Source organism: Erigeron canadensis, chromosome 4 (assembly GCF_010389155.1).
Source record: "Erigeron canadensis isolate Cc75 chromosome 4, C_canadensis_v1, whole genome shotgun sequence".
NCBI classification, from domain to species: domain Eukaryota; kingdom Viridiplantae; phylum Streptophyta; class Magnoliopsida; order Asterales; family Asteraceae; genus Erigeron; species Erigeron canadensis.
The window spans coordinates 36,993,685-37,016,234 of NC_057764.1; the positions used below are offsets into that span (position 1 = coordinate 36,993,685).

The window sequence follows — 22,550 nt, forward strand, 5'->3', positions numbered from 1 at the left end:
AATTTCCGCCTTGATCCCGTTTTTTTAGGAAATCTGTTAGACAGACTTTTTAGTCCTAATATAATTAAACTTCAATGACCACTTATCATTTCACTCTTCTATATATATATGATCTCATGATCAGACTTCAGTAGCTTCCTCTCACACATTCCTTCAGTTAATTAGGTTCTCTCCGTTCCTCTTCCCTCTCTCTTAAACACACACACACACAAATATATATATATATATATATATATACACAGGTAGTATGTATTACTCATATAAACGATAATTGATAATGGATCGATCTGTGAATTAATGTCAGGTGTTCTTGATCGATTTACTTTCTATCTTCTTCTAGGCTCTAGCCATCCGTAACTGCTATTACAGGTGCGCTGTAACTATATCTATATCGCTCTCTATGTATTGAAGTAATTAATTAAATTACTTATTAATGTTCGCTGTTAAAAAAATTTAATTCAATTTAAGTATCCAATTTAACTGTTGTGAAATAGCCAAATTACGGTTTTACCGATTACTTTTGTAGATCGATATAATCTACTAAGAAGTTTTACTGTTGAGAAATTTCTTGATTTAAAAAAGAAGTGAATTCATTAATTAAACTGTTTTCGTCATCAAACGGTTAAGTTCCGTACTAGTCTCTATATTTGTTACCGACGCCACTGTTACATAATTAATCGGTTCTCCAGTTCTATTAATTTGATAATTAATAGATCGATATGTTTTGATGTAAAAGTTGTTTAGTAGGAATTAATAATTATTATTTCAGGTTTAATTTTCCGATTTCGGTCAAAAGTTCAATTGCTGTTTGATAATTACTCGATATTGGCTGATTCGGTAAATGTTTGAAATGTTTTATCTGGAATGCAAATGGACCAATGGACTCTATTTCTTTCTAGTTGACTATTGTAGCTTTTGACTTGCTAATTAAGGGTAAATAAAACCGATTACCACCACTAGTATGTCAGAAGCACCAAGAGCTTGTTTACAGTTACAACCACACTTTCTTTAAGAAAGCAAAATGCATTTGATTATGTATAAATGAGTCTATTGGGTCCAATTGGTTTTTAATCTCAAGCATTATACTTCTTCAGATGTACCGCTGATCATATATTTTCAACATATGCTTTTAGTAGACATGGAAGTATCATCTATATATGGTTAATTTGGTTTTGTGTTACAGACATGGATTTTCTGAAGGGACATATAATAAGAGGAAAATACGTGGTCGTTAAAGCATTGGGTCAGGGAAGCTCAGCAAAAGTTTATGAGTGTGAGGATATGCAAACCAGAAAACATTATGCTGTTAAAGTGGTCAAAAAAGCATATCAATCTGAAGAGAGCTCCATAATGAAGTTATCTCATCCGAACATTCCGATGCTAAAAGATTTTCATGAAGAGGGACATTTAAGGTACATGATTATGGAAATGTGCAAAGGTCAGACACTCCAATCCCATCTTGAGAAGGGTAAAAAATTCGAGGAATCAGAAGCTGCCGTGGCAATGCATAATATTATGACAGCTCTGGAGGTGCAAACATTTTTCCTATATGTCATCTAGATATTTGCATGCATGCGTAAAATATACTTATAAAACAACTCAAAAGCCCACCATCAAAAAAGCCCAAGTATGATTTTTGACTTTAAGTCTCAATCCGAATCAAGGTAGGTCTCTAAGCCCATGGCCAACAACCCTAAGTTATCTGCCCAAATTTGTTTATAATTCACAAAAGTACCGACTTTATTACGAAATTTTAATTTATTTTAGTGTGTTTGGATTATATTGGGCCATCTTGCTAGTACTTAAATTTGTAGAAATAGTTTGTCTGTTTGAGAAAGTAACAAGTTAGTTATTTTAACCATGGACGTTGACCAGGGACATTACTTATTGTGTGTGTGCTACGAATAAAATACGTTGACCAAGTTCATCTTTTCTAGTCACCTAACATTTTATTTCCACCATAACCTAAATTTGTAATCCTGTTTCCTCCCACGTCCTTTGTTCTTCCCAAAGTGATTTTTTCTAAACACTCTTTCATATTTTCAATAGATATCCGTATTTTTAAACCACACATCAAAACTTCAGCCCACTCCTCCAATTCACCTTCACTACAAAATGGTTAATTCGCATAGCTTTCGACCTTGCTACCAAGCTCTTTTTTGATTTTTTTTCCTTCCGTTTATCATTTTGCCAGTGCAACCTATCCTAAAACACATGTGCATTTCTGTTAAAAATAATCACTTTTAATCCTGGCATTGATTGTTACAATAACTAAGGCAAAATATCGTATGCTGCAAACTGTCTCAATTATAGTCCTTTTAATTGAATTGAACGATAAAATATAAAAACAAAAGACAAACCTGAGATCATCGATTGATGATGTTCTTCTCCTCAACCGAAACTTATTCAAAATTTAAAAATAAATTGTTAGATAGAATCGCTCAGTTAAAGCAACCAGCTTCCACTCCAAAACTTATAGTGTAGTTGATAACCAAAACCAAACACGCACATTTAAATTTTATACAAATTTATACAGATGCAGACAATAAAACTTATGGCTCGTAAAACCATTATAAGCACTAAACAATAACAAAAACACCATACCTGTTAAAGCGATATTTTATACCACCTATTTTAGATTGGGATTTACTAAAAAAAAGGCGACTCAGTTTACGGAGTTTGGAGATTTAGAAAGACAAATGCGTTGTACATTGACTGGAGCTGCGACCTCCCTTTAGTCAAGCGATATTTTATACCACCTATCATCAATGAAGTTCTTTTTTCTGTCTTCCATTTTCATCAACAAAATGAAAAGTGTAAAAATGATAAACAATCTTAACTTGATTTAGTTGTATTTCTACTTACACCCTTTCAAGAATTATGCAGGATTATAGGTTTGGGAGCTTTTATCAAGGTCTGGTAAAGTTCAAGGGTGCAGATTGTAATTATAGAAGAAAGACTAAAAATGACAAGAAAAGAATTGTTGAGGGTGCAAAGAAGAAATAGATGGAGTATATAACCCTGCTTAGGGTTCTGGATTCGATATAACACACATATATTATTTCCAGTTTATTTTTTCTTCTAAATCAATTTTGGGGTTTCTTGTTTATGATCATACTGATCATTCTGTTTGTCAGTTTATTATTCTGTATATGATTTCTAAACGTTTTGTTTAGATCTCATCCTTATTCTCTGTTTGTAATCGAACATTATTAAACAATAATAATAATCACAGCCGACTTGTTCATTATATCAAAATTTCTTCATGGTATCAGAGCCAGGTTACTCTGATTAGTGCTTCTGATCAAGATTAGTGTTCAATCATGGCGTATTTTGATTTCCGAAACCCTGATTTGAAAACCCTAATTTTTTAGGGTTTGTTCATCTTCGATTCGTGGTTTTCCGCTGCTTCCTCGTTTTAGGGTTTGTTCTTGACTTAGTGAATCAAGAACAGATCTATTGTTGCTGATCCTGGATCTCTCTTGACTAAGTGAATCAAGATCAGATCTAGGGTTCTTCTACCTTCTGCCGAAAGCACTGTATTGTTGATCTTCTTTCTCTTATTTTCTTCAATAAAGCTTTATATATATATATATATATTCTAATCTCACAAAATCAATTGTGTTAATACTTGACCGGTCTTCATTGAGAGACTTGGAATCCTGTCACTGACATTTTTGAGGGATTAGAATTATTTTCAAAAATTTTTTATTACTTATATTTTTGTTATTATTCTCTATTATTTCTCTGTGATTGTTATTAGTCAAAAGTGTTTATGTGTTGTTGATTGTGTATTATTTTTTGATTGATTGAAGTGTGTTGTTTGTGTGTTAATTGTTAAATTTGTGTTTAATTTGATAAAATGGTGAATACTCCTCCTGGTTCTGTTCATACTGGAAATACTCCTCCTGCTTCTGTGCATAATGAAGAATCTGAATCAGAAAATGAATTTGAAACTAAGATAAGTAAACTAGACTTTGGTAATCCTTTGTATTTGCATGCTAGTGACATCACTAATACTCCACTTATTAGTTTGAAATCAAAAGGTACTGAGAATTATAATGTTTGGAGTTGTGCTATGTTACTTGCTTTAGAAACTAAGAATAAAAAAGGATTTATTGATGGTACTTGTGTTAGACCTCTTGATAATGAAGTGTTAGCACTACAGTGGGATAGATGTAATGCTGTTGTCTTATCTTGGATTCTTAATTGTGTAACTGAAGAATTGTTTCTTGGACAAATTTTTTCTAAAAATGCGACTGTTGTTTGGAATGAATTAAAAGAAACTTATGATAAAGTTGATGGTGTTGTTACATTTAATCTTCATAATAAAATCAATTCCTTGTGTCAAAATGGTTCACCATTATCTGAATATTATCATAAACTTAATTCTTTGTGGAAACAGTTTGATGCCTTGATTAAATTACGTACTTGTGTGTGCCATGCTGCTAAAGATTTTCAAGAACATAATCAGTTAATAAAACTAATGTAGTTTCTTATGGGTCTTGATGATTCATATAATTCAGTTAGAAGTCAAATTCTTACTAATGATCCTTTGCCTTCTGTTAAAAGTGCTTATGATTTATTGTCTAGAGAAGAATCTCACAAAACTGCTTCTGTTAATACTGTGACTAGTAAATCTGTTTCTAATGCATTTGTGTCTAAATTTGTGGATAACAAGAAAAGATTTAATGGAAATAACAACTATATCAATAGAGGTCCTAATACTAATCTTAATTGTACTCATTGTAAAGGGATAGGTCATACTATTGATAGGTGTTTTGAGTTAATTGGTTATCCACCTGGTTATAAGAAGAGAACTAATTTTCAAGGATCTCAGTCAAATCAAAGAAGAATTTATAATAATCATGTGATGTCTGACAAATGTGTTAATGATAATGGTTCTTCTTCTGCTACTATTGCTTCTACTTCTACTTCTGCTCCTTTTTCTCTTTCAAATGAACAGATGTCTAGACTTATGAATCTTCTTAATGAAAAACCTGGAGTTTCTGCCAATCTTGCTAACATGGCAGGTACTTTTTATAACTCAAACAGTTTTTTTAATCAAAATTTTGAAAGATTTTTCTGTTCCTCTTCTAGTACCAGTTCTAAAACCAAACATTCTGGTTGGATTTCTGATTCTGGTGCAAATCAACACATGACATATTCTTCTAAAAATATTTTGATGAAATTGATGTTTCTGATCTTAATCTTACTGTTGGTCATCCAAATGGAACCTTAGCTAAAGTTAAAATGATTGGAAATCTTAAATTGAACAACATGGTAACATTGTTTGATGTGTTGATTGTTCCAGAATATTGTGTGAACCTACTTTCTGTTCATAAACTGGCTAGAGATAGCAAAAGATTTATAGGTTTTGATGAATTTAGATGTTATATTCAGGATTTAAAAACCAGGAAGACTCTATGGACTGGTAATGAATGTGGAGGATTATATATGATTGATGAAAGTTCTAATTGCCAAGGTGTGACTAATAATGCTATATATACTTGTTATGCTTCTCAATTTTTGTGGCATAGTAGACTTGGTCATCCTGGTAATCAAGTTTTGAATGTTTTAAAAGATACTTTGAAAAATGACTTTAGATCTTCTGATTTTCCTTGTGATATTTGTCACAAAGCTAAACAAACCAGATTACCATTTCCTCTAAGTAATCATATTTCAAAAGATATAGGGGAACTTCTTCATTTAGACTTATGGGGTCCATATAAAGTTCAAAGCAAAGAAGGTTTCAAGTATTTTTTAACTGTTGTAGATGATTTTTCTAGGGCTGTCTGGACTTTTTGATCAAATCTAAAACTGAAGTAAATTCAAATATTAAAGAATTTGTTTTATTAATAGAAAATCAATTCAGCAAGAAAGTTAAAACTTTTAGATCTGATAATGGGACTGAATTTGTAAATAATGATTTGAAACAGTTTTTCTTAACAAAGGTATTATGCACCAAACTTCAAATGTGTATACTCCTCAGCAAAATGGTATTGCTGAGAGAAAACACAGACATCTTCTTAATGTTGCTAGGTCTCTTCTGTTTCAGGGGGAACTTCCTCTTTATTTGTGGACTGAATGTATTTTAACTGCTACTTATTTAATTAACAGGATTCCTTCTTCTGTTCTTGATGGTCACTCACCTTTTTATAAAATCTATGGTTCTGAACCATCTCTCTCACATCTCAAGTCATTTGGTTGTCTTTGTTATGCAACAATTCTTAATAATAATGATAAATTAGTAGTAAAGCTGAAAAATGTGTCTTTATTGGTTATTCAAATGAGAAAAAAGGATACAAACTATATAGTTTGGATAATAAAAACATATTTTTTCAAGAGATGTTCATTTTATGAAACTGTATTTCCATTTAAACTTAAAAAATTTTCAGTTGAGTCTAAATTTTTTAATGATGAAAGTATTACTCATTTAAATTTTTTAATGAAAACTATTTTGACAATTCAAATGACTTGTTGCCAAATCCCAATGATGAAGTGAGAGACAAATACAGAAGTGAGGGCAGTGATAATGAGATGGATGGCAGTCATAGGACTACTGCACGCCCTGGGGGACAAGGTTCTTTGCCTGGCAGTTCTAAGTCTACCACATCTCATCATCAAAATGCAACATTTTCTGCTGAAAATGAGAATTCTGAGGGAAATATTAGTGACAACACTCATTTTAGTAATGCTGAAAATGATTTACATAATGCAGAAAATGATTTACATGTTGATAATTATCAATTTTTTGAATCTGAAAACATTAACCTTGATAATGTAAATCAAACTGCTAATCTTAGAAAGTCTGAAAGAAGTTCTGTTTTACCCAAACATCTTAAAGATTATGTTTTAGATGATAAAGTCAAGTATGGTGTAGAGAAAGTTGTAAATTACTCTAACTTAGGTTCTGAAAATTTATGTTTTATTACAAGTTTAAATAAAAGTGTTGAACCTAAGAGTTATAGTGAAGCTTCTAAAGATATGAACTGGGTTCAAGCTATGAATAATGAAATGGAAGCTTTACATAGAAATAATACTTGGGAGCTTGTTGATCTTCCTAAAGGAAGAGAACCTATAGGATGTAAATGGATATTTAAAATTAAATACAAAGCAAATGGGGAAATTGAGAGATATAAAGCTAGGCTTGTAGCAAAAGGTTATAGTCAAAGAGTAGGTTTAGATTTTGATGAAACCTTTTCTCCGGTGGTTAAGATGGTGACTGTTAGATGTTTATTGTCTCTTGTTGTGAATAATTGTTAGGCCCTTATTTCAATTAGATGTTAATAATGCTTTTTTGTATGGTGATTTAAATGAGGATGTGTATATGTGTTTACCTGAAGAATATTATGATATTAGTTCAAATAAAGTATGTAAACTAGTGAAGTCCTTATATGAACTTAAGCAAGCACCTAGACAATGGAATGAAAAATTAACAAGTGCTTTAATTGAATACGGATTCAAACAAAGTAAAAGTGATTATTCCTTGTTTACCTTGAATAAAGGTTCTGTGTTTCTTGCTTTATTAGTATATGTTGATGACATTGTTTTAACTGGTAATGATGTAAAAGAGATTGAAAAGGTAAAAATGTTTATGCAAACTAAGTTCATGATTAAAGATTTAGGGAAGTTAAAGTATTTCCTTGGAATAGAAGTTATTTATAATACTGTTGGTTTATGTTTGTCACAAAGGAAATATTGTATGGAATTATTGCATGAGTTTGGTTTGCTTGGCAGTAAACCTACAAAAACTCCTATGGAGAATAATTATACCATTCCTAAAAGTTCTAATGATGAAAAAATTCTGAAAAATATTTCTGATTATCAGAAATTAGTAGGCAAGCTTATCTATCTTACATTGACGAGGCCTGATATAAGTTATTCTGTTCATGCTCTTAGTCAGTATATGCATGCTCCTATTGATGTTCATCTTAAGTTGGCTTTTAGAGTGTTAAGATATTTAAAACTATCTCCAGGAAAAGGTATTCAAATGACAAAAAATAATAAACTAGACCTTGTTGGTTATGTTGATTTTGATTGGGGTAGATGTTTGAATTCAAGAAGGTCTGTCACTGATTTTAGTGTATTTTTTGGAGGTAATCTTGTTTCCTGGAAAAGTAAAAAACAACAAACAGTTTCTAGGTCCTCAGCTGAAGCTGAATATAGGGCCATGGCAACTGTTACTTGTGAACTTCTTTGGATTATAAATTTGTTGACAGATTTGAACATTAATCATGTTTTACCAGCAAAACTGTTTTGTGATAACAAATCCACTATTCAAATTGCTGGAAATCCAGTTTTTCATGAAAGGACTAAGCATTTGGAAATTGATTTACATTTGGTAAGGGAAAAGATAACTGCAGGATTAATAAAATTGTTCAAAATAGATTCACAAGATAATGTTGCTGACATTCTTACCAAAAGTTTAAGTTTTGAGCAACATAAATTTCTTTGTTCTAAATTTGGTTTATTTGATCCTTTTCAAGTTAAGATTGAGGGGGAATGTAAAAATGATAAACAATCTTAACTTGATTTAGTTGTATTTCTACTTACACCCTTTCAAGAATTATGCAGGATTATAGGTTTGGGAGCTTTTATCAAGGTCTGGTAAAGTTCAAGGGTGCAGATTGTAATTATAGAAGAAAGACTAAAAATGACAAGAAAAGAATTGTTGAGGGTGCAAAGAAGAAATAGCTGGAGTATATAACCCTGCTTAGGGTTCTGGATTCGATATAACACACATATATTATTTCCAGTTTATTTTTTCTTCTAAATCAATTTTGGGGTTTCTTGTTTATGATCATACTGATCATTCTGCTTGTCAGTTTATTATTCTGTATATGATTTCTAAACGTTTTGTTTAGATCTCATCCTTATTCTCTGTTTGTAATCGAACATTATTAAACAATAATAATAATCACAGCCGACCTGTTCATTATATCAAAATTTCTTCAAAAAGGGTCCCTGTAAAGTAATTAAAGTTGAATCTAAAATGTTTCAAGAGAACCTAAAATGCAAGTTGAATCTAACTTAGGAAAAAAAACATAAAATGTGAATGAACGGACTCGACTTTATGATTCAAATTTATATGAAAATTAAAATACATACATATGTGTAGATCAATTAATATACGCAAAAAAAGTGACTTTTTTCCTTTCAATTCTCAGCATTGTCACAAAAACGGCGTGATGCATGGTGATCTAAAAGCTGATAACCTGGTCTATCGGGATGCTAGTAAAAACTCTTCACTTATGCTGATTGATTTCGGATTGGCAAAAGAATTTCCATCGGGTAATAATATGAAGTTACTACTAATATATATGTATACATTTGCCTCTGAAACTTACTAATAGACTTTGGGTTGGAAAAAAATTTTCACACCAGGTGAAGCTTGTACTGACAGTGATATTAGGTCAGCGGGCGAAATAATGATTTCAATGCTGTGTGGACGCAAAAGGGGTAATGATCGAATATCTATAGCACTGATTCTATTTAAGTATATATTTATAGTCCCTTTAATGAATTTGTTGCCAATAATGTAGATAAGGATACCGAGGTCCTTAGTGAACAGATCAAGAGTGAGAAGATTTTGACGGAGTGTAGGATGTCTAACAATGCAAGACACCTCCTGAAGAAGATGCTAGATTCTGCTCCACCAACTGCCAAGGAAGTTTTAGGTAACTTATTATATTAGTACTTTGTAAATTTCAAATATTTGTAAGTAAATTAATTTAACACTAACTATATGAATAATTTTTTATTTTATATATATTTCAAATTTAACATTACATGATTAATGTTGCAGAACATACTTGGATGAAGGAAACTCATGGCAGCACCATCGAAAGCAACTCTCCTCGATGTGACATCATGTAGACCATCCTCTCTTATCGCTCACATATTAGTTGTAGCCTTGAGTTTCCTATATAAATGTGTGATCTTACGAGATAAAGTTTTCTTAGTTTCGATTTGTTTGAATGATTTTATAACTTGGGTATTGTGATTTTGTAGCCGAAGTTTGAAACATACTATAGATATTTTACTCTTATTAATACAAATAACAAGGTATTGTAAATAGATCCATTTACAATTCTTCTTTTGTATTGTATAGCTATCAGACTTTACCAGTCAAATCAATTGTAATGAATACGCTTTAGCAAAGATAGATGAAACATGGTCCTTAGATATGGAAACATTAACATGATTATGCTTTAGCGAAAATAGCTGGAAAACTTGCTAGTTGTTATTATACGTAAAACAGGTAAAAGTACATCATTTATTTGTAAATGAGCCAATAACATGTTGCCATCCTATACACTTAACCTTAAAACTTTTAAGAAAATCTTTAATCCATCTTTTGAATAAGTTGCAGTGAACACCATCTTTCGATCCCATAATGCGTTTAGGAGGTGCTACCCAAACGAGACTGTCAATATACCAAAGACTTTCGGGTCCATGAAAAGGTTCCTTATTCTCAATGTATTTGACCTCAGCTGTATTCAGATTGTACCATGCGATACTATGCAAGTAACATGTCATAAGCAAGTCATTACTCAACGTGAATCCAGATGGTCTTACAATACCACAATTTTGTGGAAACATATAGCTTTTCACCCATGAATCAGCCACCCCATACTTGTCCATTTTCCAAACCTCGCTCTGACCCTCTCTATCTCTTGAATACAAGCAAAGATTTCCTGACAAAACAGCTAAGGGATTTTCATTATCATACGCTATACAATTTGGAAGAGCTATCTCATTAAAAGTCTCCGCACCAAGATCAAATACAACTATTGTTTGTAGCTTCCTCTCCCCGCCAAGATCACCGAGCCAATAAACATTACCATCAAGTCCATCTACGCAAGGATAATTTTGATAATGGATCCTACAAACATGTGACGGAAATCTTTGAGTGATTGAATGCCAACAACCCTGTCTCATGCTATACACCTCAACTTGCAGCCACTTTTTACAATAAAAAATCCCCCCATAAGATGTGTATGTATTGTCTTGTTTGGAGAAGTTAAGGTTAACAACTTTGTAGTCATCAGTTTTTGGATCATAACCAAACCGAACAATGAAATGAAAACCCGCCGAGTGAATATTAGATCCCGGTGAAAGAGTTAAAAAGGCAGAGAGAGAAGGGTTCCAAATGTGAATAAAACCATCACCCGACCTGTTATCATAACTTGAAAAGCATACTAAGCCATTTATGGATCCGTTAATAAAGCACTCTGCATCTTCCGATGGTGCGTTAGCAGGAAGTTGAATACCTTCTGGACCATGGGGCCAGCAGAATAGTTTGTTTTGGAACCTGGCACGTCCAAGGATAAATGATTTATAGTTGTTGCGGATTGAATGATTAAGGTGAGATTTAATAAAATAAGGTTGAGATAAAAGAGCATTCAAGGGCTTAGATACACATCTCATTTGACCAACCAATCGTGCCTGTAAACGGATGAATATGTAGCATAAAACATCATCAGGGAGGTTCTCCATTCTTGGCTGATCCTCTTCGGCTGATACATCAGAAGCTAGCATTCTCCGTTTTACTGTGTAGCAGAAAAGAAAATGTCATGTTTTATATTCAAATTTAACGTACAAAAAAAAGTACCAAAGTAATGGATTCTCAAGCGATTTCAAAACTCAATTTGAGCATCTGAGCATATTCATTTTTTTGTGTAAGTAAGAACATACACACAAACACAAACGAACCACAGTTTGTTAGAAAGTTAAAAACAACCACACTTGGAAGCTGTTTAGATCTAGATTTATTCATACAACCAAATAAATAAACACACAGATCATTTTACCAAGCAAACCACAGGTTGCATACTTAAGAGAATAAGAGTCATGTTTAAACAATATCAGACAATTTGAAAATTTGTAAAAAATTAACATAGAGAACAGACGCACCTTCATCGGTCACAACGCTAACATGATTTTCATGATCAATTACTTCGAAAGTTCAAATGACATATCCGCAAACCATAAAATGGCAGAAAGTAAGTTGAGGACACACTAACTCTTTGATCTTCGTGAGAAATCCTAAGGGCATCCAAGGCATCCTAATCCAACATTTATCCTCGATAAAGAACTAACTTTCGAATTCAAGTATTCAACAAACAACAATACCCATAAACTAAGTTTCAAATACTACTTTCAAATTTACCATCAGCTTTTGAAAATTTTGGGCATCACCGACGTCATGGATTTTCAAGCACCCAATTTTGTTGAGAAAGTTGTACTCGTTCGCACTTCTTAGATTCATAGACTTATATTCAGTAGTGATAATAGGTAATCCTACGCAATACTTACATAGATTAGTAATCGTTTACATATACATATATATAGCATGGCTTGTGATACTACTTGTCATATATAAATATGTACTCATTGGCCATGTTCAATGCAGAAATCACAATGAAAAACACTCGTCCGATGGATAATTTGATCCGTCAATATTATTATCTATTTAGCAAGAATAACTTGTTTAATTATATAACCAAAGTAAAGTCGATGTTTTTAGTTATACAAAAAAAGATCAAACTGTGGGAAAACTAATCTACACATTGTTGATCTTTAATCTCTAGTAGTAATTAGTATCAACTATCTCCTGACACTCAAGAAAGTAATATCTTTAGAATTAATTGATGACAACTATCTTCTTCTGTTAATAAGGCTTTAAGCATATACTCTCTACGCGTAATTTTGTTGCTCATTGCTACACCCTTTTTGGTGTTACGGAAGATGCTACAGACGGAATACAGGTGAAAAAGGATGTGTCCTCTGTTTTTCAGGTAAAAAGATCCTCAATATCGAATCTGTCTTATGAGATACAAGGTTATTGCAATGGGCTTATAACTCTACAAGCGCAAGGGCTCGGTTCTGATGAATCCACCACCCTTTTAAGTGTTACCAGAAACCATACAAGTATTTACTCATTGCTACACCCTTTTAAGTGTTACCATGTGTGATTACAAAACAATTAAACAAGTACAAATAGAAACCTACGAACATAACTTCATATCAAAATCTGTCTATCTTTTAAACAACCGATAAATCTTGACAAACCCATGTTAAAAAAAAAAAAAAAATCAAACAAAATGAACCCGTTATAGCCTATACCAAGAAAAAAGTTCAAAACGTTAAGATATTTAGAAGCAGGATTCAAAAGATGAAACCATATAACCCAGGAAATAATATAATTACACTGGGGGAATAACAGTTTGAAAGATATCAGCCGAATCGATTAAATAAAAATAAAATATTTAATGGGTGAAAACAAGTCTTGGAAACATGTTTGTTGTGTGGCAAACATAAGGAAGCTTGACATAGTACAGGTTAACCAAGAATTACCCAACAATTTCTTAATCAAAGAAATCTATATCGATTTAAGAAACATATATAAATAACAAGACCATTCTCGAATCAAAAAATAACAGAAACCGATGGAGAGAAAAAATACCAAGGGCGTTGTAGATTGGAACTCGAATCCAGATTTCTGAGTTGTGCGTGTTGTTGTTGACGAGAAAAACCACTTTTAAAGAAAAACCCTAATCCCTACAAATTAGGGATTTGATGATATCTTCCCAAACTCAACCTACACACAAATTATAAAACATTCCAAAATTAATACTTACAAAACTTGCCAAGTAAGAAAATTAGAAAGTTGGGATTGATATGGGCCGTTACCGGAACCTGTTGGAGAATTTTTTTGAAACGGGTATATTTCATGGGTGTTTTGTCAAACAAGTTTTTGAAAAAAAAAAATTATAAAACCAGTTAATCCGGTATTTGAAATACCGGATTCAAATTTTTCCCTCGAATCCGGTATTTGAAATACCGGTTTCAAAAAAGCAACTTTGAATCCAGTATTTCAAATACCGGATTCAGACTTGATGTGACTTGATGTGACTGGGACACAGGTTGTTACAGTGGTCGATGGCACGTTTTTTGAAACCGGGTTTTCAAATACCGGTTTCAAAAGGTGTACATATATGTATATATTATTGGTGTATATATATTTTAATATTAATGATTCTGTTTTTAGAATATGAAAAATTCCAATGCTTTATTATTGATGAAATTAAAATTATAATATATAGTTGTTGAAAATTTGCATGCAGTTTCGAAAGGAAATGTGGCCAGTTTATACCGGAAGGAAAGACGGAAAGGTGTCATTGGCATCAGAAGTAGGTGCAAATTTACCATCTGCAAATGCCAATTTCACAACTCTTCTAACTCAATTTAGAGTCAAAGGCCTTGACCTTAACGATCTTGTCACTCTTTCAGGTAGACAGTAGTGTAGTTTTATACGCAGATAGTACATAGTTTCTTTAATTGATTTATACCTCTTTAGAACTAAATTATACATTTAATTGATGTGTATCATATATTATTAATTAATTAATTAATAGGGGCACATACGATCGGGAACTCGCGTTGCGTCCTTGTTGCAAGAAGGCTTTACAACTTTACAGGTGTAGGAGATGCCGATCCTTCTCTCGACGCTGCATACGCACAACAATTGAGAAAAATCTGTCCAAACCCTCAAAATCCGGCTACTATTCTCGAAATGGACCCTAAGAGCTCGCTCTCCTTCGACTCCAATTACTATCGAAGTGTAAACCAGCATAAAGGTTTATTTGTATCAGATGCAACATTACTCACAAACCAACGATCGGTTTTACTATCAAAGGTTATGGAAAAGCCTGAGGTTTTCTTTGCTCAATTTGCTGAATCCATGGTTCGAATGGGCGCTATTGAACTACTTACAGGCAGACAAGGAGAAGTTAGAAAAAACTGTCGAGTTGTTAATAGTAATTAATTAACTGTGACTATATATCACAAATATTTACACTGTGACTATATATATATCTCATGCATTGTAATATATATATATATATATAAATGTTATATATATACACCTTTTGAAATCGGTATTTGAAAACCCGGTTTCAAAAAACGTGTCATCGACCACTGTAGCAACCTGTGTCCCAGTCACATCAAGTCTAAATCCGGTATTTGAAATACCGGATTCAAAGTTGCTTTTTTGAAACCGGTATTTCAAATACCGGATTCGAGGAAAAATTTTGAATCCGGTATTTCAAATACCGAATTAACTGATTTTATAACTTTTTTTTTCGAAAACTTGTTTGACAAAACACCCTTGAAATATGCCTGTTTCAAAAAAAATTTCGAACCTGTTGACGTAACCGGTTGGTGCAAGGCCCACCTTTTATATTAACCTCCCACAGGTTTTGCATCGAACCGGTTAGGGGGTTGAACCGTCTTTGTGGGTCTCCGGCAAACTCTAGGCGACAAACACGTCGTCTTGAGTAAGCTCCAGTTGTGACTTTTGAAAATTGAAAATGCAAAGACCCCAAGTCACCACTGCAACTTTAGGCTTTGATAAAACATGTTGTACACAGGTTAGTCATTGGAATATTGGTAAATTCTCAAAATAATATATATCTGTACTTCCGGTTATAATTTACAACATCCTGTTACTTTTTTTTTTCTTTTTTTTGAGATGTGAAAAACTCCATAGTCCAAACTACCATTATCTCTATTTCTTCAGAATACATGAGAGGGTACCCAATGGTGTAACCAATTAGCCCAAAGATTACTCCCTGTTAGCGCTATATCAGCAAAAACACTTCAACGACTAATTCCCCAAAATACACCCTATGCATTCATCCCCAAGGACTAGTCTTGGATCCACTAATTTTTTTGTCTTCTTCTTTGTATATAGGATTAAAAATTAAAATAAAAAAAAAAACCACATACAAGACTCATTCCTGCAGGGACTAGTGAGGCGGACTAATGAAGTGGAGAACTAGTCCCACCCAATGGTGTGGACTCGTCCGTCCACCTCAAACAAACCCAAAGACTAACCATTGGATACCCTCTTACAACATAGTATCATTTAACCTTTTTACATTAAGTAAAAGTTGGAGGGTCTTTTCTACTATTAAGTAGAAAATGGATGCAGTCTCACTACTTAAGTATAGGTAAGGTCTGTGTACATCTTAACCTCTCTCATATATCGTTGAAATAGTGGGCTTAAAAACCCGGGGGGGGGGGGGGGGGGGGGCGCTGGGCAGTCTCATATTGGGCTTAAAAACCCGCGGGGAGTGGCGTTGGGCAGTCTCTTTCTTTCTTTTCTTTTCCTTTATACATTTAGCACTTTTTGTTTACCTTAAGTCCAGTTTGTTTGAAGAAAGATTTCTAATCTGTTATATGGATAATGTTGTGGTAGTTAATTATGCGTAATTGACGGTATGCTTCAAATATGCTATAAGTGTGTAGCTGGTGGCATAAAACAAGCCTGGTCGGGATGCATAACTTAAAAATCATATTGCTTATATGTAGGATGTTAGAAAAAGGGTAGGCTAATACTCGTAATAGTTATCGCATGCACAACTCATATGTCAAAGACAGAAAACCATTGACCAATTGTGTAAAAATTCTAGTTTTTGTTACTAATAAATATGAATAATGCACACAACGATAAATTCAAGAAGAGCTTCAATGAGTTAGTGCGATTCTTGTGATCAATGTCTTGTTTTAGGCTTGCCGAATATGATAGATATGCAGGCACTAAGTATTGCACTGTTCACCTAAACATATTTGTTATTGGTTTTATGTCGACATTTCTGCAAACCAAAAATGAAATACATATTAACTGTTTGAGGAAAAGATTAGTTTGGAGAGAATTACTCATTTTAGGATTACTATAAATTTACCGAAAAAACTGAAGAATTCTCTTCTTCAACATCACGAATATATTTTATATTTCGACTCGAGGGCATAATGGGAAGCTTCCTACAATTTTTCTTATAAGAGGCTTATAATAAGAGTGAGAGAAATGAGCCAAATGAGTTGAACTTGGCTAGAAGGCAATTCGCAAAGTTGATTATGTTAAGGAGGCCGGATATGAAACATGAGCTTGTGTATCACACGAGGGGAAACTTGAGTAATCATTTTGATCAGTTTGATACCGACCATGCCAAAATTATATCTGAAAAGTTTGGCACAGATGATGTCAACGATAATAGGCAGGGTAGTGATCGTTTGGAACTGGATGCGAAAAGTGACAGGAGTATTGTGACACCAATTAACATGCATAGATGACGACTCTTCCCCATTGGAATTGTAATATAAAATCAAAAATGGTGAAAAGAAAAAACTTAAAAATGTTGGGAAAGGATGGATGGTTGCATCACTGTTTCGTGTATACATATACTAACAAAATATGAGTAGCATGAGACCATTATAATTCCAAAACCTCACTACCTATTGAATTTCATTAAACCCAAATGCACTAAACGGTTAAACAACAATCAATAAACAATAACATTACATATAATACATACATACATATACATCAATAGTAATAAAACCGTCTATTTACATTCAAGAACCAAAAGTACCATTGTACGTGATGACACTAATGGGATTCTAAAACTGTTTTCTCAATAACTATATACTACTCAATCATGATGGAAAACAAAAAACCAAGATGCAAGAAACTATTAAATATGACATCCATTATTATTCATTATTCATTAACAATAGAAAGTCTCACTAACAATTGAAGTCAATTATATACAAAGAGGTATTCAAATAATTAACAACAAATATAATAAGAGATGATTTAGATTTAGGTTTGCTTCACAAACACATTTTTATATAGTATATTTCAAATTTGAATTATTAAGAAAATTTTTCTTTCTAATAATACAGGATCCAAAAAAAAAAAAAAATCTAACAAGTTTGCCACATGGTAGCAGGTCTGTACTTCCCATAACACACTATCAAAATATTGTAACATATGTTTCCCAAAAGATATTCCATCATCTATACTCTCTAACAAAGCAAATCCCCCCAACACCCCCACCCCATTAATTTTATTCCCATAATACCCTCTTCTCCTTGAAATCAGACACGCTCCAACCACTATCTCTCTTTTGTAACCCACAATTTTGTTAACGTCGATATGGAAATTACTACCGTCAACTGCTGTCAATTCCGCCCACCGCCGCAGTATACCGCCGCTGCATCGCGTATTTCATTCTCTCCTCTTTTTTTTTACTTTCTTATTTTTTCTCCTGTCATCATCTATCCTATGGCATAAAGAATCTATAATGGATAAATATGGTTGGATATATTAATCAAATATTGATTTTTTTTTTCACATTTTCTTAATCATGTATGGGTGGCTGGATGATCACTCGAGTTCATTAACTAGTTAATGAATTATGCAAGGAAAAGGATTTGTTAAAATGATACTGTATCAGTAGCTTATATTTCATTGTAGAGGCAATACGCTTTTTGGTGCCCATTTCTATTTAGCTCAATAGTGATAAAAAGTCAACAAAGTTGCGTCATTTCGATAGTCAATATTGTCGTATCACATTATTCACTGTGACATTTTGGTAAGGCATTGGGTAACACCACCAGGTCAACGGTTAACCCCACCAAGGTATTAGCAACGACGTCGCCGCTAATAGTGGGACCCCCGACAGCCTGACAGACCAGCATGACATACCACTGTGGTCGATGCCACGTCATCACTATTAGCGGCGACGTCGCTGCTAATAGTGATGACGTGGCATCGGCTGACATCTCGGGAATGGTTATTTGACATAGTTCGATAAGATCAAAAGATGGGAGCTCATAGGAATCATCGTTTTCAAAAGATGTCATACTTCAAACACTATATATATAATCGTGGTTTTCATACTGAATCATTGTATATTTCGAAAAAAAATTTCAAACATAGGAATCATCGTTTTCATTACATATTTGTAGTTATTGGTATTGTGTATCTTTCCTTTTCAAGCTTATTGTTTATATATATATATATATATATGTATTATGAATATAGATATAGATATTATACATATGTGTAAATATATATATAGTATGGACACCATCAATAGTTAACGAGGTAGATGTTTACTTGAATTGTTTCAGATGGATAGTTTGGAGGATATTTGGGCAGACCCAGAAAACGTACGTATTGAAGTGCCGGATAATGTGTTTGAGCAACCTGATGCAGACGGTGAATATGAATGCGAAGCTGGGGACTTTGAAACTGATGAGGTGTTCGGTTCATTTGAAGAATTGACGTAGTAGGCTCAAAGAACAGCAATGGATTTGGGTTATGTTCTAGTCATACGGCGGACGAACAAAAACTCAAAAGAGGTGGTCAATAATGTGACACTTATATGTCACCACGGTGGAGCGCGCGATGCAAGGTTAATTGGCCCACCCAAACAGTCCAGTAAGATAGGTTGTCCCTTCACTTTAATAGGCCGCCCTGGGCGTGATGGTGGTTGGAGGTTAACCGTCAAGGATTGGAGACACAATCATGATCCAACTACCGATCTACAAGGGAATGCATACGCCAGACGAATGACGGATGAAGAAAAGGAATATGTGGGGACCCAATCGGATCGCGGTTTGTACCCACATCAGATCCCGGTAAACCTCAAACTTGAATTTTCGGGAAACCTGACTCGGAAAGGAGACATTACCAACTTCCTGAAAGCGAGACGGAGGTTGGGCCAAGCAGGGCGTACTCCAATGCAGGTACAAACATTAAATATTATATTGTACTACGTTGTTGGAAGTGACTTATTTACTATATCTTGGTCACTTTTCGCAGGTTATGTTCTCACTGTTGCAGGAGAAAAGGTACTTTTACCAGTTCACCACAAATAACAAAAATGGACGCTTGGAGAACCTGTTTGTCATTCATCCAACATCAATGACCCTATGGCGCGCATTTCCCTGGGTTATTGAAATAGACTCCACGTACAAAACCAACATCTACAACATGCCGCTAGTTGAGATCGTCGGCGTGACTTCAACAGGGAAGACCTTCAGTTTAGCGTATGCGTTTATCATAAACGAGCGGGAGGCGAATTATCAATGGGTGTTACGATGTCTCAAGTCCATAAGTCTATGGTGGGTATCAAGAAGCCGCTCCTGTAGCACATGAAAAAAAAATTACAAATAACTACCAATTAGTTATACTTAATATAAAATTACAAAAAATTATCTTTTTTAAGTGTTGTGCAAGATCTTACATAAATGGGCCTAGTTGCGTTCTGCACCGTCCCATCTCGTCTCGTGTGGGCCCGCAAATAAAACTCAGGCGGCTCCTCACGTCGGCCATCATTATCTTCCTGTATATACATTAATCAAAGTTATATATTTGTATGTGTATCTCTATATAGATATATGTTTACACATTTGGATATAAATATTTACGTATAACTTACAGCGTAACGCCATTCACGTTGAGCGTATGACTGCCGACCGTGAGTACTGACAATATTATCTTGTTGCTGCCTGTTTGTCGTGTTTCTTTGGGCAGCAATCATCCGGGGTTCGCTGGTCCAGTAACCCAGTAGATAACTCTAGACCTGTGGAGGCATTCCATACAGAGGTTGATCCTCCAGTTCTGCCAGCCTTTGTGACCCACCCCTGACGGTGAACCAAGTCTTCTTGAATTTTGATTTTTTATCCCTGTAGATCTTCAGGGCATCCTGACGAATCATCCTGGTCACGGCCTCTCGTAAGGGGTGATTTTCTGGGTGATCTAGATAGGGTTCTAAGTAGAACCGTCTCTGTGATTTTGTAGTAATAGTTAGCATCTACTATATTTTTAATGACGTATTTAAATTGTAAAAAAAAAAAAAAGTTTTATACCATAAGCCAGTCAGTAAGTCCATCCTTGATGGGCTGGGGCACCTGATCCCTCGACTCGTAATTATGTGGGACGGTAGCAACATAGGTCCCCAAATAGCTCTTGTACCACTTGGCGTGGTCCCCGATTGCCTGCTACCTACTAAGATCGTTATTCAACATAAGAGAGATACGGCGTCCCGAATTCTGAAACTCGCGCTCCAGATCATTGTTAGCAGCAGCAGCTCTCCCTGTGCTAATACCTGCAAAACAAAATAAAATAACAAATATATATACATATATACCATATATTTATATGCAACGTACATTAATATATACTTACCACCCGTACGCTTACAACCCATTCGGGGTTCCACCCCCAATTTGGAGGGTCGTTGCCACCATCTCCGCCGTGAAGTGCAGCCATTTTAACCTACATCAGTTATACACAATTTATAAAATAATATAAACAAACATAAATGTCAAAAAAAAAGGTGCAAATTAAATTAACATATTTTGGACACAAAATTATCTTTTTTAAACTTATTATACCTAAAATGCCCACATTTTTGCAACTTTTTTTTCAAACCTTCGTTTCTAACATTAATACTAACCTAATAACAACTATATTAACAATTACAATAATACTAACAAGTGTTTTCTAAGATAATACTAACAATCATATTAACAATAACCATAATTTTTTTAACAATCATCTAATTTTGAACTATAATAAACAATAATTATAACTACAAATGTTTTCCTAAAAATTAATGAATTTCTAAAAATCATATCATTCCTAACTATAATAACATAAGTAATCTTTCCTAACTATAATACTATAACATTTCTATAACTAATACTTTCTAACATATATTTTACTAACACTTGTTTTTTAACATATATTTCCTAACATATATTTTCTATAACAAACATATATTTTATAACATTAAACTATAACATTTCTATAACTAATATTTTCTAACACATATTTTCTAACATTTTTTTTCAACATATATTTTCTAACAAACATATATAACATTTATTTTCTATAACTAATAATTTCTATAACAAACAAATATTTGATAACATTATTATATATTAAAATAAAAACAACTATTTAAAAGGTAAATGAGTGTTACCTCGTCTGAAAAATGGTTCACCGAAAAAATGAGTAGAACAAAAAACGGACTGTCTGGCTGGCCGGAAAAAATTTAGTCACCGGAAAACTAAATCGCCGGAGTTCGCCGGAATTCCCCAAAACTGGTTTGCCGTATATCACTGGAAAATACGTTCCCCGCAAAACTGGTTGGCCGGAAAACTTATTCGCCGGAAAAAAGTCGCCGCTAAAACCGCGCCTGAAAATGGACTCCGGGACGCCGAAAAACGTGGGTCGTGTAAAAAGGATTGTTGATAACGAAGATGAAGGGATAGATGGCCGGATTATGCAAATAAAAAGGATAATATGGAGAAGAAAGGAAAATATGGAGGGAATCGTTGGTATTAGGGAGAAGAAAGAAACATATGAATGGAAAAGGAGAGATCTGTGCTTTAAAACGATGTAGTTGCAGTGGGGGGGGCCACTATTTGCGGCGACGTCGCCGCTAATAGTGGGGTCCATTGCACGTGAAACGGTCTGCTTTGAATGGATCAGTCTGTCGGTGGGTCCCACTGTTTGCGGCGACATCGCCGCTAATAGTGGGTGGTGGGGCTACCCTATTTTGCCTGGTCGGATTACGCGCTTCGTTTGATAATAATCATCCTTTTTTATGGTTAACTTTATGTTATAATAACATTGTTTATACAAGGTACTTTGTATTTTTTTATTTATACAAGGTACTTTG

The 22,550-nt window shown here is 33.8% G+C and overlaps 4 protein-coding genes across 4 annotated transcripts; 3 read left to right on the forward strand and 1 right to left on the reverse strand.

Moving 5' to 3' along the window:
- The first annotated feature begins 1,185 nt into the window (after positions 1 to 1,185).
- LOC122597521 (calcium-dependent protein kinase 2-like) lies at positions 1,186 to 1,560 on the forward strand. The gene has a single exon (XM_043770110.1). The coding sequence runs from the start codon at positions 1,186 to 1,188 to the stop codon at positions 1,558 to 1,560; it is 375 nt and encodes a 124-aa protein (XP_043626045.1).
- Positions 1,561 to 3,862: 2,302 nt separating this feature from the next.
- On the forward strand, positions 3,863 to 4,492 carry LOC122597522. Its single transcript, XM_043770111.1, has one exon. It carries the CDS (start codon positions 3,863 to 3,865, stop codon positions 4,490 to 4,492), a length of 630 nt encoding a protein of 209 aa, XP_043626046.1.
- Positions 4,493 to 10,235: 5,743 nt separating this feature from the next.
- LOC122597524 (F-box/kelch-repeat protein At3g06240-like) lies at positions 10,236 to 11,544 on the reverse strand. Its single transcript, XM_043770112.1, has one exon. It carries the CDS (start codon positions 11,542 to 11,544, stop codon positions 10,276 to 10,278), a length of 1,269 nt encoding a protein of 422 aa, XP_043626047.1. The 3' UTR covers positions 10,236 to 10,275.
- Positions 11,545 to 11,998: 454 nt separating this feature from the next.
- LOC122597525 (peroxidase 24-like) lies at positions 11,999 to 14,833 on the forward strand. Its single transcript, XM_043770113.1, has 4 exons — positions 11,999 to 12,008; positions 12,685 to 12,803; positions 14,133 to 14,298; positions 14,424 to 14,833. Exons 1-4 carry the CDS (start codon positions 11,999 to 12,001, stop codon positions 14,831 to 14,833), a joined length of 705 nt encoding a protein of 234 aa, XP_043626048.1.
- The last annotated feature ends 7,717 nt before the right edge of the window (positions 14,834 to 22,550 follow it).